The 15,295-nt window shown below is 44.1% G+C and overlaps 1 protein-coding gene across 1 annotated transcript in view; it reads left to right on the forward strand.

The window, feature by feature from the left end:
- Window positions 1–14,954, forward strand: part of LAMB4 (laminin subunit beta 4) — a 98,802-nt gene extending 83,848 nt beyond the window's left edge. The window contains exons 29-33 of the mRNA XM_047097118.1: window positions 2,078–2,285; window positions 5,298–5,436; window positions 8,440–8,613; window positions 10,152–10,305; window positions 14,815–14,954. Of these exons, the coding sequence (XP_046953074.1) occupies window positions 2,078–2,285; window positions 5,298–5,436; window positions 8,440–8,613; window positions 10,152–10,305; window positions 14,815–14,954 (815 nt within the window). The remainder of the gene's footprint in view (window positions 1–2,077; window positions 2,286–5,297; window positions 5,437–8,439; window positions 8,614–10,151; window positions 10,306–14,814) is intronic.
- Window positions 14,955–15,295: the final 341 nt, after the last annotated feature.

Here is a 15,295-nt window from a genome sequence, read left to right on the forward strand (position 1 = left end):
TGCCAGACCCATAGTGTGACAGTGGTGCACTAATACACCTCTGGGCCCCGGTGACGGCTCTGAAGGCAAGTTCAACTGCCTTCCACCTCATTCCCTGGGTCATAGAGCCTACTTCCTTACCAGTGGTATTTCTCATCGCTGCTGAATACATTTCTAATTTTAAAAAAAAGTTTAATTACGCTAAGGAAATGAAAAACAAAACTGTGTCCAGATTATTACAACAAAAATTAGGCAAAGGGAGAAATCCTATTCCATGAAAGAAACTTCCCTGATCTGGGCCCCAAGACCCTTGGTCGCTGGGAAGCAATACCCTTCACTCACCAATTTCTTCTCTCTTTTCCATAAAACCCAAATGAAAGTATTATTAAATTGCATGGTGCCTACGCTATTTAGCTATTCGTGACCCTCTTAATATTTTCCTTGTGGTCTGAATTCCCTATTAATGAAGTCCCATATGAAAATTTTGAATTTATGCTCTCATGATAAATGCTAATAAATGTTTGATGACAGATATGCGGTTCAACGAAATTCACTTACTAGAACTTTTTTTTATAAAAGGAAATACTATTTCTTACAAGAGCCAGCTCCCCGAGCGCAGTACATTCTGTTTAAAGTATGATTTGAATTTATTCACCAAATTGTCGCTTTTTTTTTTTCCAAAAGCATGACAGGAAGTAAAACATTCCTTTTATATTAGACAAAACAGCTAAAGCAAAAATGATTGCCAAAAGGATATATACTCATATCATGTCACTCAAAAGCTAAAAGCTGTCTGTCGTGCCCACTGTCTCCAGAAGAAAGTCCACGTTCCTTAGCCTTACATTGAGAGGTTCCTGTGTCCTGCTCCCAGCCCTTGGGGACTTCCGGTCCCTCCCACCCCCATTTAGACTCCACTCTCCTGCCAACAGTGATCTGATCATTGCTCCCAAGCTTTGGCTTTGGCGGTTCCCTCAATTTAGAATGCTCTGACCCCTGCCTTCACCCCACATTTCCCCGAGTATAATCTCGCTGTCCTCCAGGCTCAGTGTATGTGCCTTTTTAAGGTTCTTCCTGAAATATTTTCCCCTCCCTCTGGGCCGCATATCATTTCATCTTATATTTATTGCTTCTGTTCATATGTGATCGGTATTTGTATGGAACGGCTTAGATTCCCCCACTTGATGGTAAACCCCTTGAGGATTAGAGCTCCAACTCCCAATGTGGGATGCAGCATTCTGCCTCAGTAAGGAGCCAGAGAGTCACAAAGAGCTGTCACCCCAAACCCTAATGGCCGATCTTACGCTGCAGTTCTCAGGGAAGGCCAATTTTATTGTCCTGAAAAGCAGGGCATGGGTGCATGTAACAGTTTCTTTATAATATGTTATTCATCCGGTACTTGCCCCTGTACTGTCACATCGCCTTCTCAAAATAGGACTTTGGTGGTGCCCAGTTATAGAGATGGGCAACCACTGTGTGCCTTTTTAAGGTCATGGAGAATTAGAATCGAGTTTTGTGGAGTCCAAACCTGGTGCTTCCCCGATACCTCATTCACTGTATTTGAATCTTCTCTTTTTAAGTTGATTTATTTTTGAGGGAGTGTGAGCAGGGGAGGGGCAGAGAGAGAGGGGAACAGAGGATCCAAAGTGGGCTCTGTGCTGACAGCAGACAGCCTGATGCGGGGCTCAAACTCACAAACCATGAGATCATGACTTAAGCCATAGTTGGATGCGTAGCCAACTGACCCACCGAGGCACCCCCACTGTATCTGAATCTTAATGACAGGCATCTGAACATTTTAATTGCTTTTGAATCGGTGCTTAAATAGTTCTTGGGAGGATGTTTTGCGGAACGTACACAATATTCCAAGTCTGTAGTTTTTCATTTTTCCAACAATCATTTGTGCAGTGTGTATTCAGAGAGAAGGGGAAACTGAGGATGAAGAAGAATCCATGGGGACATAGGCACTCTAATCCCTCTATTCTAGGGACACATAATCAAGTGCAAGTACATTTGACTTAGAGTTCGTTGTGCTTGTATTTATAAGGTTCAGTGTTGAATAAGGAGACACAATGACCTAAAACCCACCTTCTTATTTAAGAGGAAAATGTGCCTCCGGAGGACATAGAGAAGGTTGCAAATCGTGTACTTGACATCCATCTACCAATAGCATCACAAAATCTAACCCGTGAACTTGACAAGATACGAAAACTGACGCAGCTCTGTGAGGACAACAGAACAGATGCGGACAGGCTAAATAAAGCGGCAGACGAAGCCCGAAAGGTTTTGGTGAAAGCAAAAGGAGCTGAGTAAGTACCACATTAATAATCCCATTCCTGCTCTCACAGACCATCTGCTAAAAGACCATCTGCAAAATATTTGCGTGAGGAGTTACTTAATGTCCAAATGAAATTACCCTCCAGTAGTTCAATGCCCACAGTGAGGGCTAAGCCCTTTGCAGGTGTCTCAGGAAGCTGGGCAATTGGGAGGCAATGGGCGAGCATACATATTTTCCATTTGCCTTCCATAGAGTCAGAATGCCCTTCCAGTGATCTGGTACCTCTTCATGCCAATAAACGTCACAGACTAGTTATATGCCAGTTTCTTAACAAGTGGTGGGAATATCGGTGTATTTTCCCTTTCTTGTTTACCTATGTCTGGGACTTTCTAAATTTACCATAATAGACAGTACCTTGAAGATCTAAATTTTTTTTAAAAAGACCACACTAAAAAGATATGGTGGCGAGGGATAGAAGAAAGGAACACTAACTAGTGCCCCAGGAGTAACACAGGAGTAAAAGTAGAGAGAGAGGACGCAGAGTCAATTAACTCTTGCTTCCCCTTGTCCTTGTTGACTTCGCCAAGCGAAAAGGAAAAGACCTCTTGATGTTTTTATGAGCGTGGGGTGGTGTGGGTCAGAGTCATGGAGTCACTTGGACAGTGGCGACATCATCAGTATCCACCACCATTTTTGGTTGTCCTGTGGTTGAGACCTGAGCTGCCTTCACTGTCTCCACACCCACTTGTGTAAATGAAGTGTACCAGACTCAGGTGTAAGCCCAGCCCCTTCCAGGGTTAATATTTAAAACTAGGAAGATTAAGTAACTGCAGTATAATCACTTGGCTATTAAACATGATGCTGAGAAAGATTCTTGATAATATGCAGAGATTCTTGGAGTATAATGCTAATGCTTTTAAGAAGAAGATAGGAGCTTATACACTGAAGAGGACCTCCATCATGAAAGGAAAAAAAATGTAGGATAAAAATACTGGACTACGCTTCTATTTTAAAAGGTGGTAGGATTAGTGGTAAATTTTCCCTTCCTGATATAATTTTTTCTTTGTTTTGTGTTTCTACCTCCTCCTCCTCTTCCACCCCTCCCTCCTCCCCTCTCTCCTTCCCCTCTCTCCCTCCTCCCCTCTCTCTCCCTCCACCCCTCCCTCCTCCTTCTTCCTCCTCCTTCTTCTTCTTCTTCTTCTTCTTCTTCTTCTTCTTCTTCTTCTAATTTTTCATATTTTCTAAATTTAATAAGCAGTTACATTGAAAACCTAAAGGAAAAAGAGGGGCGCCTTGGTGGCTCAGTCAGTTGAGCATCCGACCCTTGATTTCGGCTCAGGTCATGATCCCAGGGTCATGGGCTCAAGTCCCATGTTGGGCTCTGCACTGAGTGTGAAGCCTGCTTAAGATTCAATCTCTCTCTCTCTCTCTCTGTCCCCTCCCCCCCACATGTGTGCACACTCTGTTTCTCTCTCTAAAATCTGAAGGATGGGGCGCCTGGGTGGCGCAGTCGGTTAAGTGTCTGACTTCAGCCAGGTCATGATCTCGCGGTCCGTGAGTTCGAGCCCCGCGTCGGGCTCTGGGCTGATGGCTCAGAGCCTGGAGCCTGTTTCTGATTCTGTGTCTCCCTCTCTCTCTGCCCCTCCCCCGTTCATGCTCTGTCTCTCTCTGTCCCAAAAATAAATAAACGTTGAAAAAAAAATTTTTAAATCTGAAGGAAAAAGAATATAATAAAAAGATATGGTGGTCAGGGAGTGTTAGGAGAACTTTCCTGAGCCCCTCCTGTAACTGTAGAGAAAGAAGTTATAGAAAGGGAAGCCTACATATTGTGTGGTTCAACCAAAGGACATTCTGGAAAAGGCAAAAACTGTGGAGACAGTGAAAAAGATGAGTAGTTGCCAGGGGTTGAGGGGAGGAATGAAAAAAAAAAAAAGGTGGAGCAGAGAGAAATTTTAGGACAGTAAAAATATGCCGTACGACACTATAATGATGAATACATGGCATTGTACGTTTGTCCAAACTCACAGAAGGGACACCACCAGGAGTGAGCCCCAATGTAAACTATGGACTTCAGTGTCTATGATGTGTCCATGTGGGTTCATCAATGCTAACAAATGTACCAGCCTGGCAGGGATGTTGATAACTGGGGAGGCTGTGCCCGCGGGGGGGTGTGGGAGAGGGGCAGGGGGCATAAGGGACCTCTCTGGACCTTCTGCTTAATTTTGCTGTGAACCCAAAACTGTTTTTAAAAAATAGCCTTTTTTTAAAAAGTGAGTGAGAGATTCCACTAGGAGAGGTGGGGTTGCATGGGGAAGGCGGATGTTTTGCAAGTCAGTTTTTCTTGCTGTTCCACACGCACTTGTGATTCTGCCTCTGCAAAGGTCTATCTGATATTCCACTCGCTTGGTACATTCTTCCCAAGGTGCTTCTGAGCCCACAGATCTAAGTATCTGCTGACTGTTGACTAGAGGTGAGCTTATTTCTGTAAAACAGACTATCACTTGGAATGCTTGTGATTTTAACCTCTGACTGGGCCCCTGGAAGCTAGGATGTCAGTGAAGCTTAAATAAACCTGAATAAACACAGCCTGAAAACGTAGGGCTTTTAGTTCTCTTTGCTGTCTGTGGAGTCTCTTGACTATCCCACCCCCACTCCGGTGAGGATTTAGAGAGTAGTGCTTAAGTTTGACAAACCAGGGAACTGGAATTGGCTGAGGAGAGTTATTTTGTTCAAAGCTGGGCAGTGAGAGTCCTCAAGCCTCTCTGGTTATGACAGATCGAGAAGGAACAAGGCCTGTGTCATTGATTTCCATATCTGCCGAAATCCGTATCTATTTGATATGTGTATATGTGCATTCTTATTGGCATGTAATACCTATTTCTCAAAATAAAGATTTCCGCACTTTGCCTTGCTTAAGAGTAATTTAAATTTACTTTATAAATAATTCAGCCAAGTTTTTCCGTTGAGTCCAATGAACTCCCAAGGTGAAATAAATGAATAATTGTATATTTATCTAATCTGACACATTAATATCTTACCTTAGAAAAGCAGCAAATGTTCTATTAAATCTTGACAAAACGCTGAATAGATTGCAACAAGTTCAAACCACCCAAGGACGGATAGATTCTGCCATCACACAGCTGACTGCAGAGATAACAAAAATTAAAAAGAACACTGTGCAGGTATTTCTGTACCCTCTTTGAAACTAACCTGAAAAAAATTTTGAATGTGGACACAGCATGGTTTTTTTGTGTGCCAATGTGATGCTTGCCTAACCCATCTGATGGGATGATTTTAGGATAAAATAAAATGATGGTGGTTTTATGCATTTAATTGATGTTCTTTTTTTTTAATGTTTTATTTTTGAGAGAGAGAGAGCGTGAGCTGGGGAGGGACAGAAAGAGAAGGACAGAGGATCTGACATGGGCTCTGTGCTGAGAGTAGAGAGCCCAGTGCAGGACTTGAACTCACAAACCGTGAGACCATGACCTGAGCCGAAGTCAGATGCTCAACCAACTGAGCCATCCAGGCACCCCAATGTTCTATGGAGCTCTCACAGTATCATTTCATTCATTCTTGACCCCTCCCGGGGGAAGAAGCAGGTGCTACTGTCTGCTTATAAATGAGGAAACTGAGACTTAGGGAGGTTAAGTGACCTGCCTAAGGTCATGCAGCCTATTAAAGGTAGATTTGAGGCCGGAGTTTAATCCCTTCTGATTCCAGGGAAAGCCATAGACTTGCGAAAGCTCACGAGGCAAAGAAATAAAGCTGATTGTTGCCAGGGTTTTGTAACTGCCAGGTTTTGCATGAGAGCTCATCAGACTATCCTAAGACTGAAAGAATATCTTACCCTAAAGAAAGCGTCCCGTCCAGAGCACGGGACAGGGTGCAAAGCCACGGTTTAACCCACAGAATGGATCCGGGAGAGGAACCTAGCAGTTGGAGGACAGGACAGGACCTAGTCCCAAGCTGTGTGAAGTGTCTTCCTCCAAGTCACCACTCTCCAGTCTATTCCCTTCTCCATAGAATGCTGCTTCCTCGGTCTCTGTTCTGCAGCCGGGTTTTATAGGTAAATACATGCAATTTGAAAAGAAAAGCAGAAACAGAACAGGAAGCAGTGCACCAGGAAGTAAAAGGGTTGGATATGAACCGGTTGCAAATATTGGGCAGCAGAGAAACCAAAGAAGGCCTCCAGGATTTCCCCTTCGAGGCATATACTCTAGAACAGGGGATGGCGAAATAGAGCCCACGGGCCAAATGGGCTCACTAACTGTTGTTTTTGTTTTTTTTTTTTTTTTATCCCAAATCATGAAGTCTTAGTGGAATACAGCCACACACTGTCGGTGGCTGCTTTTGTGCTACCGTGGCACAGAGTTGCATAGTTGTAATAAAGACTTTATGAACGACAGAACACACAACATTTACTATCTGGTCCTTTACGGAAACAGTCCGTAGATTTGTACTCTAGAAAAATTTCCTCGTGTGTCCAAGGGCACAACGAGGGACTTCTATTTCTACAAATATGGTGCATCCGGGACCCCAAGGAGCCCTCCTAGTAGAAAAATACCCAAAATGTTGCGTAGGATTTTTTTTAAAATTTTAATACACAGCTGAATTAGTAAGAAATGGATGAACTCTTCAGAGGCCAACAGTGACAGGGAAGTCTGACGCCAGAGAGGTAATAAAGCATGAACCTGACGGCGGGCAGAGTGTATCTGCCAACCCCTGGTGCATGAGAGCTGTTGGTCTTAATGCTCACCAGGCAGAAGAGACAGAAAACAAAGCCCATTCAAGGAGAGAATAAGACCCCAAATGGAAAGGCAAAATTCTCAGTGAAATGTTAAACCCCTCCCCCCCAACACACACACACACATCCTGGGAGGGCAGCCCCAGTAAGACACTGGGGCTGTAGCGAAGGAAAGTCTTGACTAAGAATTTCTACCCCCAAGCTGGCTTTCACAGGAATTTGAGGGTCAGATTCACACTACCTGTGTGCCCCCCCACAACCCAAGCTGAAAATGTCCCTTAAGGTGGTCCTGGGCTGCCCTCAGATGCCTGGCAGAGACAAACAAGGGAATTCACCTTAAAACCAAGACTCAAAAAAATTCTCCCCAAACACATAAAAGAACAAATTGCCTGCCTCAAGCAAGAGTCATCAGAAATAGTAAACAACAGAATCAGAACACAAGAGACTGGGGATATACCATCATTGGATACAGAATACAAAATCATAATGTTTATTATGCTTGAGAAAATCAAAGAAGGCATGAAAGGACGACCAAAGAATGAGATACAAGAGATAACAGGGGCGTCTGGGCGGCTCAGTCGGTTGAGCATCCAACTCTTAATTTTTAATTTCGGCTTAGGTCATGATCCCAGGGTCGTGGGATTGAGCCCCGGGCTGAGCATGAAGCCTGCGTAAGACTCTCTCTCCTCCCCTCTCCCCGACTCACGCTCTCTCACTCTAAAAAAATAAATAAATAAAAAGGATATAACAGATGACCAGTCAGATTTGACTTCTATATATGACAAATGTAGTCACGGAAATAAGAAACAAGTATAAGATGTTCATTATTGTTTGTAAGGGGGAAAAAAATTAGAAGCCACCTGCAATAAATAACCGGAGAATAGGAATATCAATTGTATATCCGAACGATGGAATGCTTTAAATTGCTAAAACGGAATAAACAAGAGCTATGCAAACTAGCCAAGATGAAGTATACAAGCATAACTTTGAATTAAAAATTTAAGGTGCAGAGACAGTATCATTTATTTGCATACAGTTAAAAAAGAAGAAATGCCGCAGGTGTTAAAAATACCGACTTTGTAATAGTAAAAAAAGCATGTAGAAATACACTGGGTGACGCATATTAGATTCAGGAGAGTGGTTCCCTTTAGGAGGACAGAAGGGATGGGATGAAGGTCTTCACTCACTGGCAAGCGCTTTATTCTTAAACGGGCTGGAAAGTGCGTAGATAAGGGTCATATTTGCTTTCACGCCCGCGCGTATGTCTAGGAATATTTTATTACAACTTTGTTTTGGGTGGAACTGAAAAACTGAAGGAATGATTTACTTTCCCTTCACACCTAGCTTATTTTCTGAAGGGCATAATTAGATCATTTGTTTTTGTGTGGTTTGTTACACGAAGAGACTTTCTCCTTTCTGGTCTTTCAATCGATAACAGGCTGGAAAGGAAGCCAAGGACACCGAGAACAAGCTGGACTCAGCAAAGCAGCAGTCGGTGCTGGAAGCTGGACTCTCCCAGCTGCGGACCACGTTGCAAAGGAACAGGGGGCGAGCGGCCCGCGTGAGAGCTCAGGCTGCATCGGCCCAACGCCAGGCTGGGGGCCTTGAACAGGTCAGTAGCCCCACCAGTGCCACGAAGAGCAGACAGTGCTTCTTTGAAGGATAATCCTTTAACCCCACCTCATGGTGCCATTTGTCAGCAGTTCCGTTAGTGCTGGACCCTGCTCAGTGGTGTGTGTTAGTCGGGATTCCCATGGGCATGAAGGCTCTTCTGCAGCAGAGGGCTGTCTCCAGGGAAGACAAACGTCCTTTGACCGTCCTAGGAGTGTTTCCTCCCCCCATCTACTCCTCCTAGTACTTCTAGTGGTTGCCTGGTCTATTTTTCCCTCCCTTCCAAACATTCACAGTCTGTGCCGTGGGTCTATCTTGGGCGTATTTACCCTTTACTCTAGATAAATCACATAACCTATAATGAAAACAAGTGAAAGTCACCTGCCAAAGAGAATAGATCATGTTACAAAAGTCAGAGTGAGTTAATTAAACAGTTGTGGAAAATACCCTACTAATCTAGTTTGCTGAAAGAAACTATCAACTCATTTTCTTAGCAGGATATCTCTGGTCGGCTGCATTAATAGAGTAGCTTACACAAAGGAAAGATGTTCAAGTGTTTTTACAATTAGTCGGTTCTCTTGCTTTTAATTTCTAATGGGCAGGGTCACTCCCCCCCCGCCCCGCCCCGCCCCCCACTTGGGACTTGAGCACACTTTCTATGAACAGAAGTGGAGAAAGTTACTTCCCGCCCACCCCCTCCCCATCTCCATAGCCCCTTCCTGGCCTTCTCTCATCTATTTAACATTCTAGACTGTCAGCCACGCGGGCTGACCCCAGAGATGTCCATTCTTTTTTTTTTTTTTTTTTCAACGTTTATTTATTTTTGGGACAGAGAGAGACAGAGCATGAACGGGGGAGGGGCAGAGAGAGAGGGAGACACAGAATCGGAAACAGGCTCCAGGCTCTGAGCCATCAGCCCAGAGCCTGACGCGGGGCTCGAACTCACGGACCGCGAGATCGTGACCTGGCTGAAGTCGGACGCTTAACCGACTGCGCCACCCAGGCACCCCGAGATGTCCATTCTAACACTGAGGGAGCTCTGGACACTAACACATATATACTTCGCTTCCTGCCTCATTTCTCTCTTACGTATTTGCCAGCCAAATAATGTATCGTTGCTACTAAATCTTTGCCACTCACTCTGCCCTTCATCCTGTACAGGCAGCTGTCTGATCCAGCTGAACCAAAGATTTGTCAAAGGCAGGATTGCGTCAGTTCTGTCCTCTGTATCTCTCACCTTAGCTAATTTAGCACAAACAATCGGTGCTTCCTAAATCATTGCCTTAACATGGAATTAACATTGCTATTTTGTAACCAAGGAGTTTTATGTTTAATTAGCTAAAGCTGAGGATTTTTTTCAGTCTAAAAAAAAAAAACATTGCAAATAAAAGCCCTGTTGGAAATATCAGGGTGACTCCAGCATATTGATCAGATCATGGTTTCCGCTTGCACCTTTTGTGAACGGTATCAGGCAAATATCACACCCGTATACACGCTTTATAAATATTTTCTGGTGATGGGAGCGTTTCTCTGTTATAGGAGTTTGCAGAGCTAAACAACCAATATGCTGCTCTTCAGCATAAGACAAGTGCTACAGGACTGACAAAGGTAACATTAGATAAAGTGGAACAGCTAAAAGAGGCGGCAGAAAAACTGGCCATAGATACAGAAGACAAGATAAGAAGAATAGCAGGTATTTCTTCCTTTTTTGTAGCTTTCTGGAGGTCTAAGTGGAAGGTGAAATTGTCTATATTTAAAGTGTACACTGCGACAATTTGATGGGCATATATGTTGTAAAATGATCACCACAATTACGTTAATCAACAGCAGCCCGCATACTTTTTATGGTAAGAATGTTTAACATCTACTCATATATGCAATAGAATATTATTAACTAGACAGCGCCGCACTGAACATGCGATCCCCAGACGTTTTCATCTTAAAACTGAACCCTTTTACCAAGCTCTCCCCATTTCCCCAACCCACCAGACCCTGGCAGCCACCATTCTCTCTGCTTCTAGGAGTTCAGCTTTTTTTTTTTTTTTTTTTGGATTCCACATGAATCTATGAGTGAGATCATAATAGTATTTGTCTTTCTCTCTCCAGCTTATTTTCACTTAGCATAATGTCCTCCGGGTACATCTATGTTGTTGCAAATGGCAGAATTTCCTTCTTTTTTTATGGCTGAATTACACACACACACACACACACACACACACACATTTTCTTCATTCACTGATGGACACTCAGGTTGTTTCCATATTTTATTTATTGTGAATAATGCTGCAATGAACATGGGAATGCAAATATCCTCTTTGAGATACGGATTTCATTTCCTTCAGAGAGATACCCAGAAAGGGGATTGCTGGATTATATGGGAGTTCTATCTATTCTATCACATGCTCCACCAATGTGACAATAACAGAGTGCCGCACCTTCCTGGTAGAATGTATACCAATTGATCATGACACAGTTCAACCACATATGAGTCCACTGAGGAAAGGAAGGAGGAATTGGGTCAGTGCCTTGGGGACCGCAGTGTAACAAGCCACTTGCATGGTTTTACTTCAAAGGGTATCATTGAGCCTCCATTTCTGTGTTCATCAGAACAAACTGGCATGGCCTTTGGTCAACCTGAAATGCCCTTTTCCGAACCCACTGTTTCTCAACCCAGGGTGATTTTATCTCCTTCCCTGGGGACAAAAACGTCTGAAAACATTTCTGCTTGTCACACCTAGGGGGTTCCACCGGCATCTAGTGGATGGGGGCCAGGAGCACAGGTAAACATTCCATGATGCACAGGACAGCCCCACAGTGAACAATTATTTTACCCAGAGAATCAGTAGTGTGGATGTTGAGAAACTTGAAACACCCCGTCCTAACCTATGCTTCCTATTTTCTCCTCTCAATGCAAATAACTGTTTTGGAGTCCATATGATCTAGACCCCAAGGCACTGGTCATCCTACAGAGATCTGTAGGCAGCATTCCAGAAGGAATCGTAGTCCAGACAAGGATTTTGATCAAAAATGGACATTTAGATGTGCACAAAGTGTAGTAAATATAGAATGCATACAGTCAGAAAGTTCATCAGAATCTTCTTCTCCCACAACTTGTACTCATGGTTTTTCTAGGCAGTCATCATGCCCTTAACTGCTTCTAAATCATCAAGAAATACCAAATGATGAGTGGTCTAGTTTCACTTTTGGTTGTATTTGTATTGTCTCCAAAACTTTAAAGTGAATCATATTCATTTGGAATGTAAATAACTCTCAAAATATTCAAACAACCGAGATTCCTCCTGTATAATGCTTCTTTGTTATAAAATGAGTCTGTGGACTTAGAATCACTTATATTCCCACTATGACAGGGAAAAAAATGAGAACACACCATTGGTGTGGGCCAAAGTCAGGAAAAATACATCCCACCCTTTACCTCTGGGGAGGGGGAGAGTAAAGAGGAAAACGCTACTTTTTCTATTAATGTAATTGTTTATATAATTTACATCTTTTACGTTTATGTAATTTACACAGTTTTCACTTTCCATATTTTCCTAACAATTTTGAGAAGAAATTAACTAGGAAAGAGTCAAAAAGACAGAGCGGTTTTTATTGTGCCCTCCATAAGCAATACCATGAAAATCAGTTGCTGGTATTCACACAACTTGGTCTTTACTGTAGGAGCAAAAACGTGGGGAGAACATTTTCTGTCTTGTGTTTTATATTGAGGCCCAAACTGTTTCCACGTATTCCCATAGCCTCAAACTCTCAACAGTTTTTGAAATTCGCTTGGAAGAGAAGTTAAGGGCCTTCTAAGAGAAGTCTAAAATAACACACTCCACTTTCTTGGCTCTGTTTTGAGAGCTGTTCTGACAGCTCAACAAGGTAGGAAAAGAAGACATTGGTTTGGCCACCTTCCTGATTCTGCCACTCGAGAAGGGTCTGAACCCCAACAGCTGTGCTCTTGTCGTACCTGTTAGGAAGAAGTGCCCATGGGACCCCAGAAGGGAGCCCTTATTTACGTTGGCAGGGTCAAGGTTGAGTGAGAATGGACCCCAGTCCACAGCCAGGGTCCCTCTATAGTCCTTTGTGTCATTCAGGGTCCCAGCGAGAAATAGGAAGCACACCTGGATAGAATTCTGGATCATATATATATATATATATATATATATATATATATATTTTTTTTTTTTTAAATGTTTATTTCTGAGAGAGAGAGAGAGACAGAGCATGAGTGGGGGAAGGGCAGAGAGAGAGGGAGACACAGAATCTGAAGCAGGCTCCAGGCTCTGTCTGAGCTGTCAGCACAGAGCCCGACACGGGGCTCAAAGTCACGAACCGCAAGACCATGACCTGAGCTGAAATCGGATGCTTAACTGACTGAGCCACCCAGATGCCCCTGGATCGCATACTTATAAACAGAGTGGGCTCTGTTATCTATTTGTTGTGTAACAAAGCACTCCCAAATTTAAGGGCTTAACACAGCAGCCGTGCATTGTTTTTCTGTGGCTTTCTGGGTGGCCGTTCTGTGGGTCTGTCCTGAGTTCTTCAAGCAGGTGCTCTCAGCTCCTGGGTCAGCTGGCTGGTCCGCCCGGGGCCAGGCTTGACTGAGATGCTGGACCGTTTTCTCCAGGGTCTTTTATCCCAGGCTGCCTTACGGCCGCTTGTATTGAATTCCATGAGAATGAGCACAGAAACTGCAAGGCCCCTGTGGTCCTGTACGTTTCTTTCCCTTCATACTGGTCAAAACAACATGCAGTGCTGGACCTGGTTTGAGGGGGGAGGGCAGATAGCCTCTGCTTCTTGATAGGAGGAACTCTAAAAACCACCCAGGAATTCGGAGAATCTGCTAAGGGTGTGGAGGTACCTGGTGACAGGCGGCAATGAGAAGCCATCAGTGTCCCTGGGCCTGAAGGGGCAGGGGAAGCAGGAGGGCCAGAGCCCTGAAGTAGCTCTATGAAGGCTGGAGCCAGAGGCGGGGGGGCCACCTTTGCAGGCTGGGCGGACAGATGCAGAAACTGCCAGAAGCCTGCTTCTCCACGGGGACCGTCTGCTCGCCCGCCCCCTCCCCCTCCCATCACTTCCCAGAACTGTCCAGGGCCAAGTGTGAATGAGACCCAGAGATCAAGGGAGCCGGATGATGTCACCCACTGAGGCCAGCTTTCCAGGACAGAGCAGGACGGAGAATGGATGTGGTCAGGCAAACGAGGAGTAACCCGCATAGCCTCACTCACTTATGTGGCGGAAACACAGGGGGCTTTTCTCCTTTTAGAACAAATCCCCTTCCAGTGCTGGATCTCCTTTTCATTCCCAAGTGACCTGTATTTAAGTTTCTAGAGACAGAATGCTCGCCACCTTCCATAACAGCTCTTTCTTTGAACAGCTGCGACTGCTAGAAAGTTCTTTATAAATCAGACAAAATCTTCCTTCCTGGAACTTTCACTTGCTGGTTTCATTCTGTTTCCTCAGGATGACAAAAAACACCCACATTTCAGATGTCTTCAGCACTCCGGTTCCTTCCTCTAGACACACGCTCCAGGCTAGTGTGACAATTCCCCCAAGCCACCCGATCACCCAGGTGTGATCTGTCCAGGTGAAGCAGGACATTTATTTTCCTTCTTTAAGAAGTTCCTCATCAGGGGCGCCTGGGTGGTTCAGTCAGTTGAGCACCTGACTTCGGCTCAGGTCACGATCTCACGGTTTGTGAGTTCCAGCCCCATTTGGGGCTCTATGCTGACAGCTCAGAGCCTGGGGTCTGCTTCCGATTCTCTGTCTCCCTCGCTCTCTGCCCCTCCACCACTCACCCTCTGTCTCTCTCACTCTCGAAAATAAACATTAAAATTAAAAAAAAAAAGTGAAGTTAAAACAGCAAGAACAAACATTTGGAAATATGCACCAAATCCAGTCAAGGGTCATCATTTGTCTTTTCATTTCTAATGAATTCTAACTCGCTTTAGACTGACATTGATAAATGCCATTAGATAGAAACTACTTTTTAGACAAAAATATCAACTTTTCTGCCCTGATTTGTGTGAAAACCTCAAGAAGTCTGGTGAAAATAAACGTTTTGTCCGTGGAATCAAAACGCAAAGCTAAATACATCTTTAAGAGACCCGTAAATCCCTGTGTAAGGTATAAGGCGGGTATCCAGATTCCAAACCAGACCAAAACCAAATACATCCTGTACTTCATTTTCTTGTTTCAGATTTAGAAAAGAAGATCCAAGATTTGAATCTGAGTAGACAAGAAAAAGCTGACCAGCTGAAAGAGTTGGAAGATCAAGTTGTTGCCATTAAAAATGAGATTGTTGAGCGAGAAAATAAATACGCTGCTTGCTACAGTTAGGCAGAGGGGACGTACGAAGTCACCTGTGCCTTCTTTTCTGGCTTCTGACAAGTAAACCTGAGGAGCTGTGCTGAACGTGGGAAACAGAAATGGTCAGTCCTGCCTGCCTCCCCGTCCCGAGCCCGGTCCTTGCCAGAGATCTGAGCTGGGCCCAGGCAATGCTGTTCCACGTGGAATAGAAAGGGGGAAGCAGAGAAATCGCCTCTGGCTTGAGAAACCTTTCCTCTTGCCTTCCTTTCTCTTTCATAACCTAAAAATAATTTGTTACATATGGCAAGCACAAACCTAAATAAGTATTCTATTTACTAATCATCATTTCAGTCAAGCGAAACTAAATGTGA

The sequence above is a fragment of the Lynx rufus genome, unplaced genomic scaffold (genome assembly GCF_022079265.1).
Source record: "Lynx rufus isolate CCGP_SWC_20201006 ecotype Redwood Valley unplaced genomic scaffold, mLynRuf1.p SCAF_4, whole genome shotgun sequence".
Lineage (NCBI taxonomy): Eukaryota > Metazoa > Chordata > Mammalia > Carnivora > Felidae > Lynx > Lynx rufus.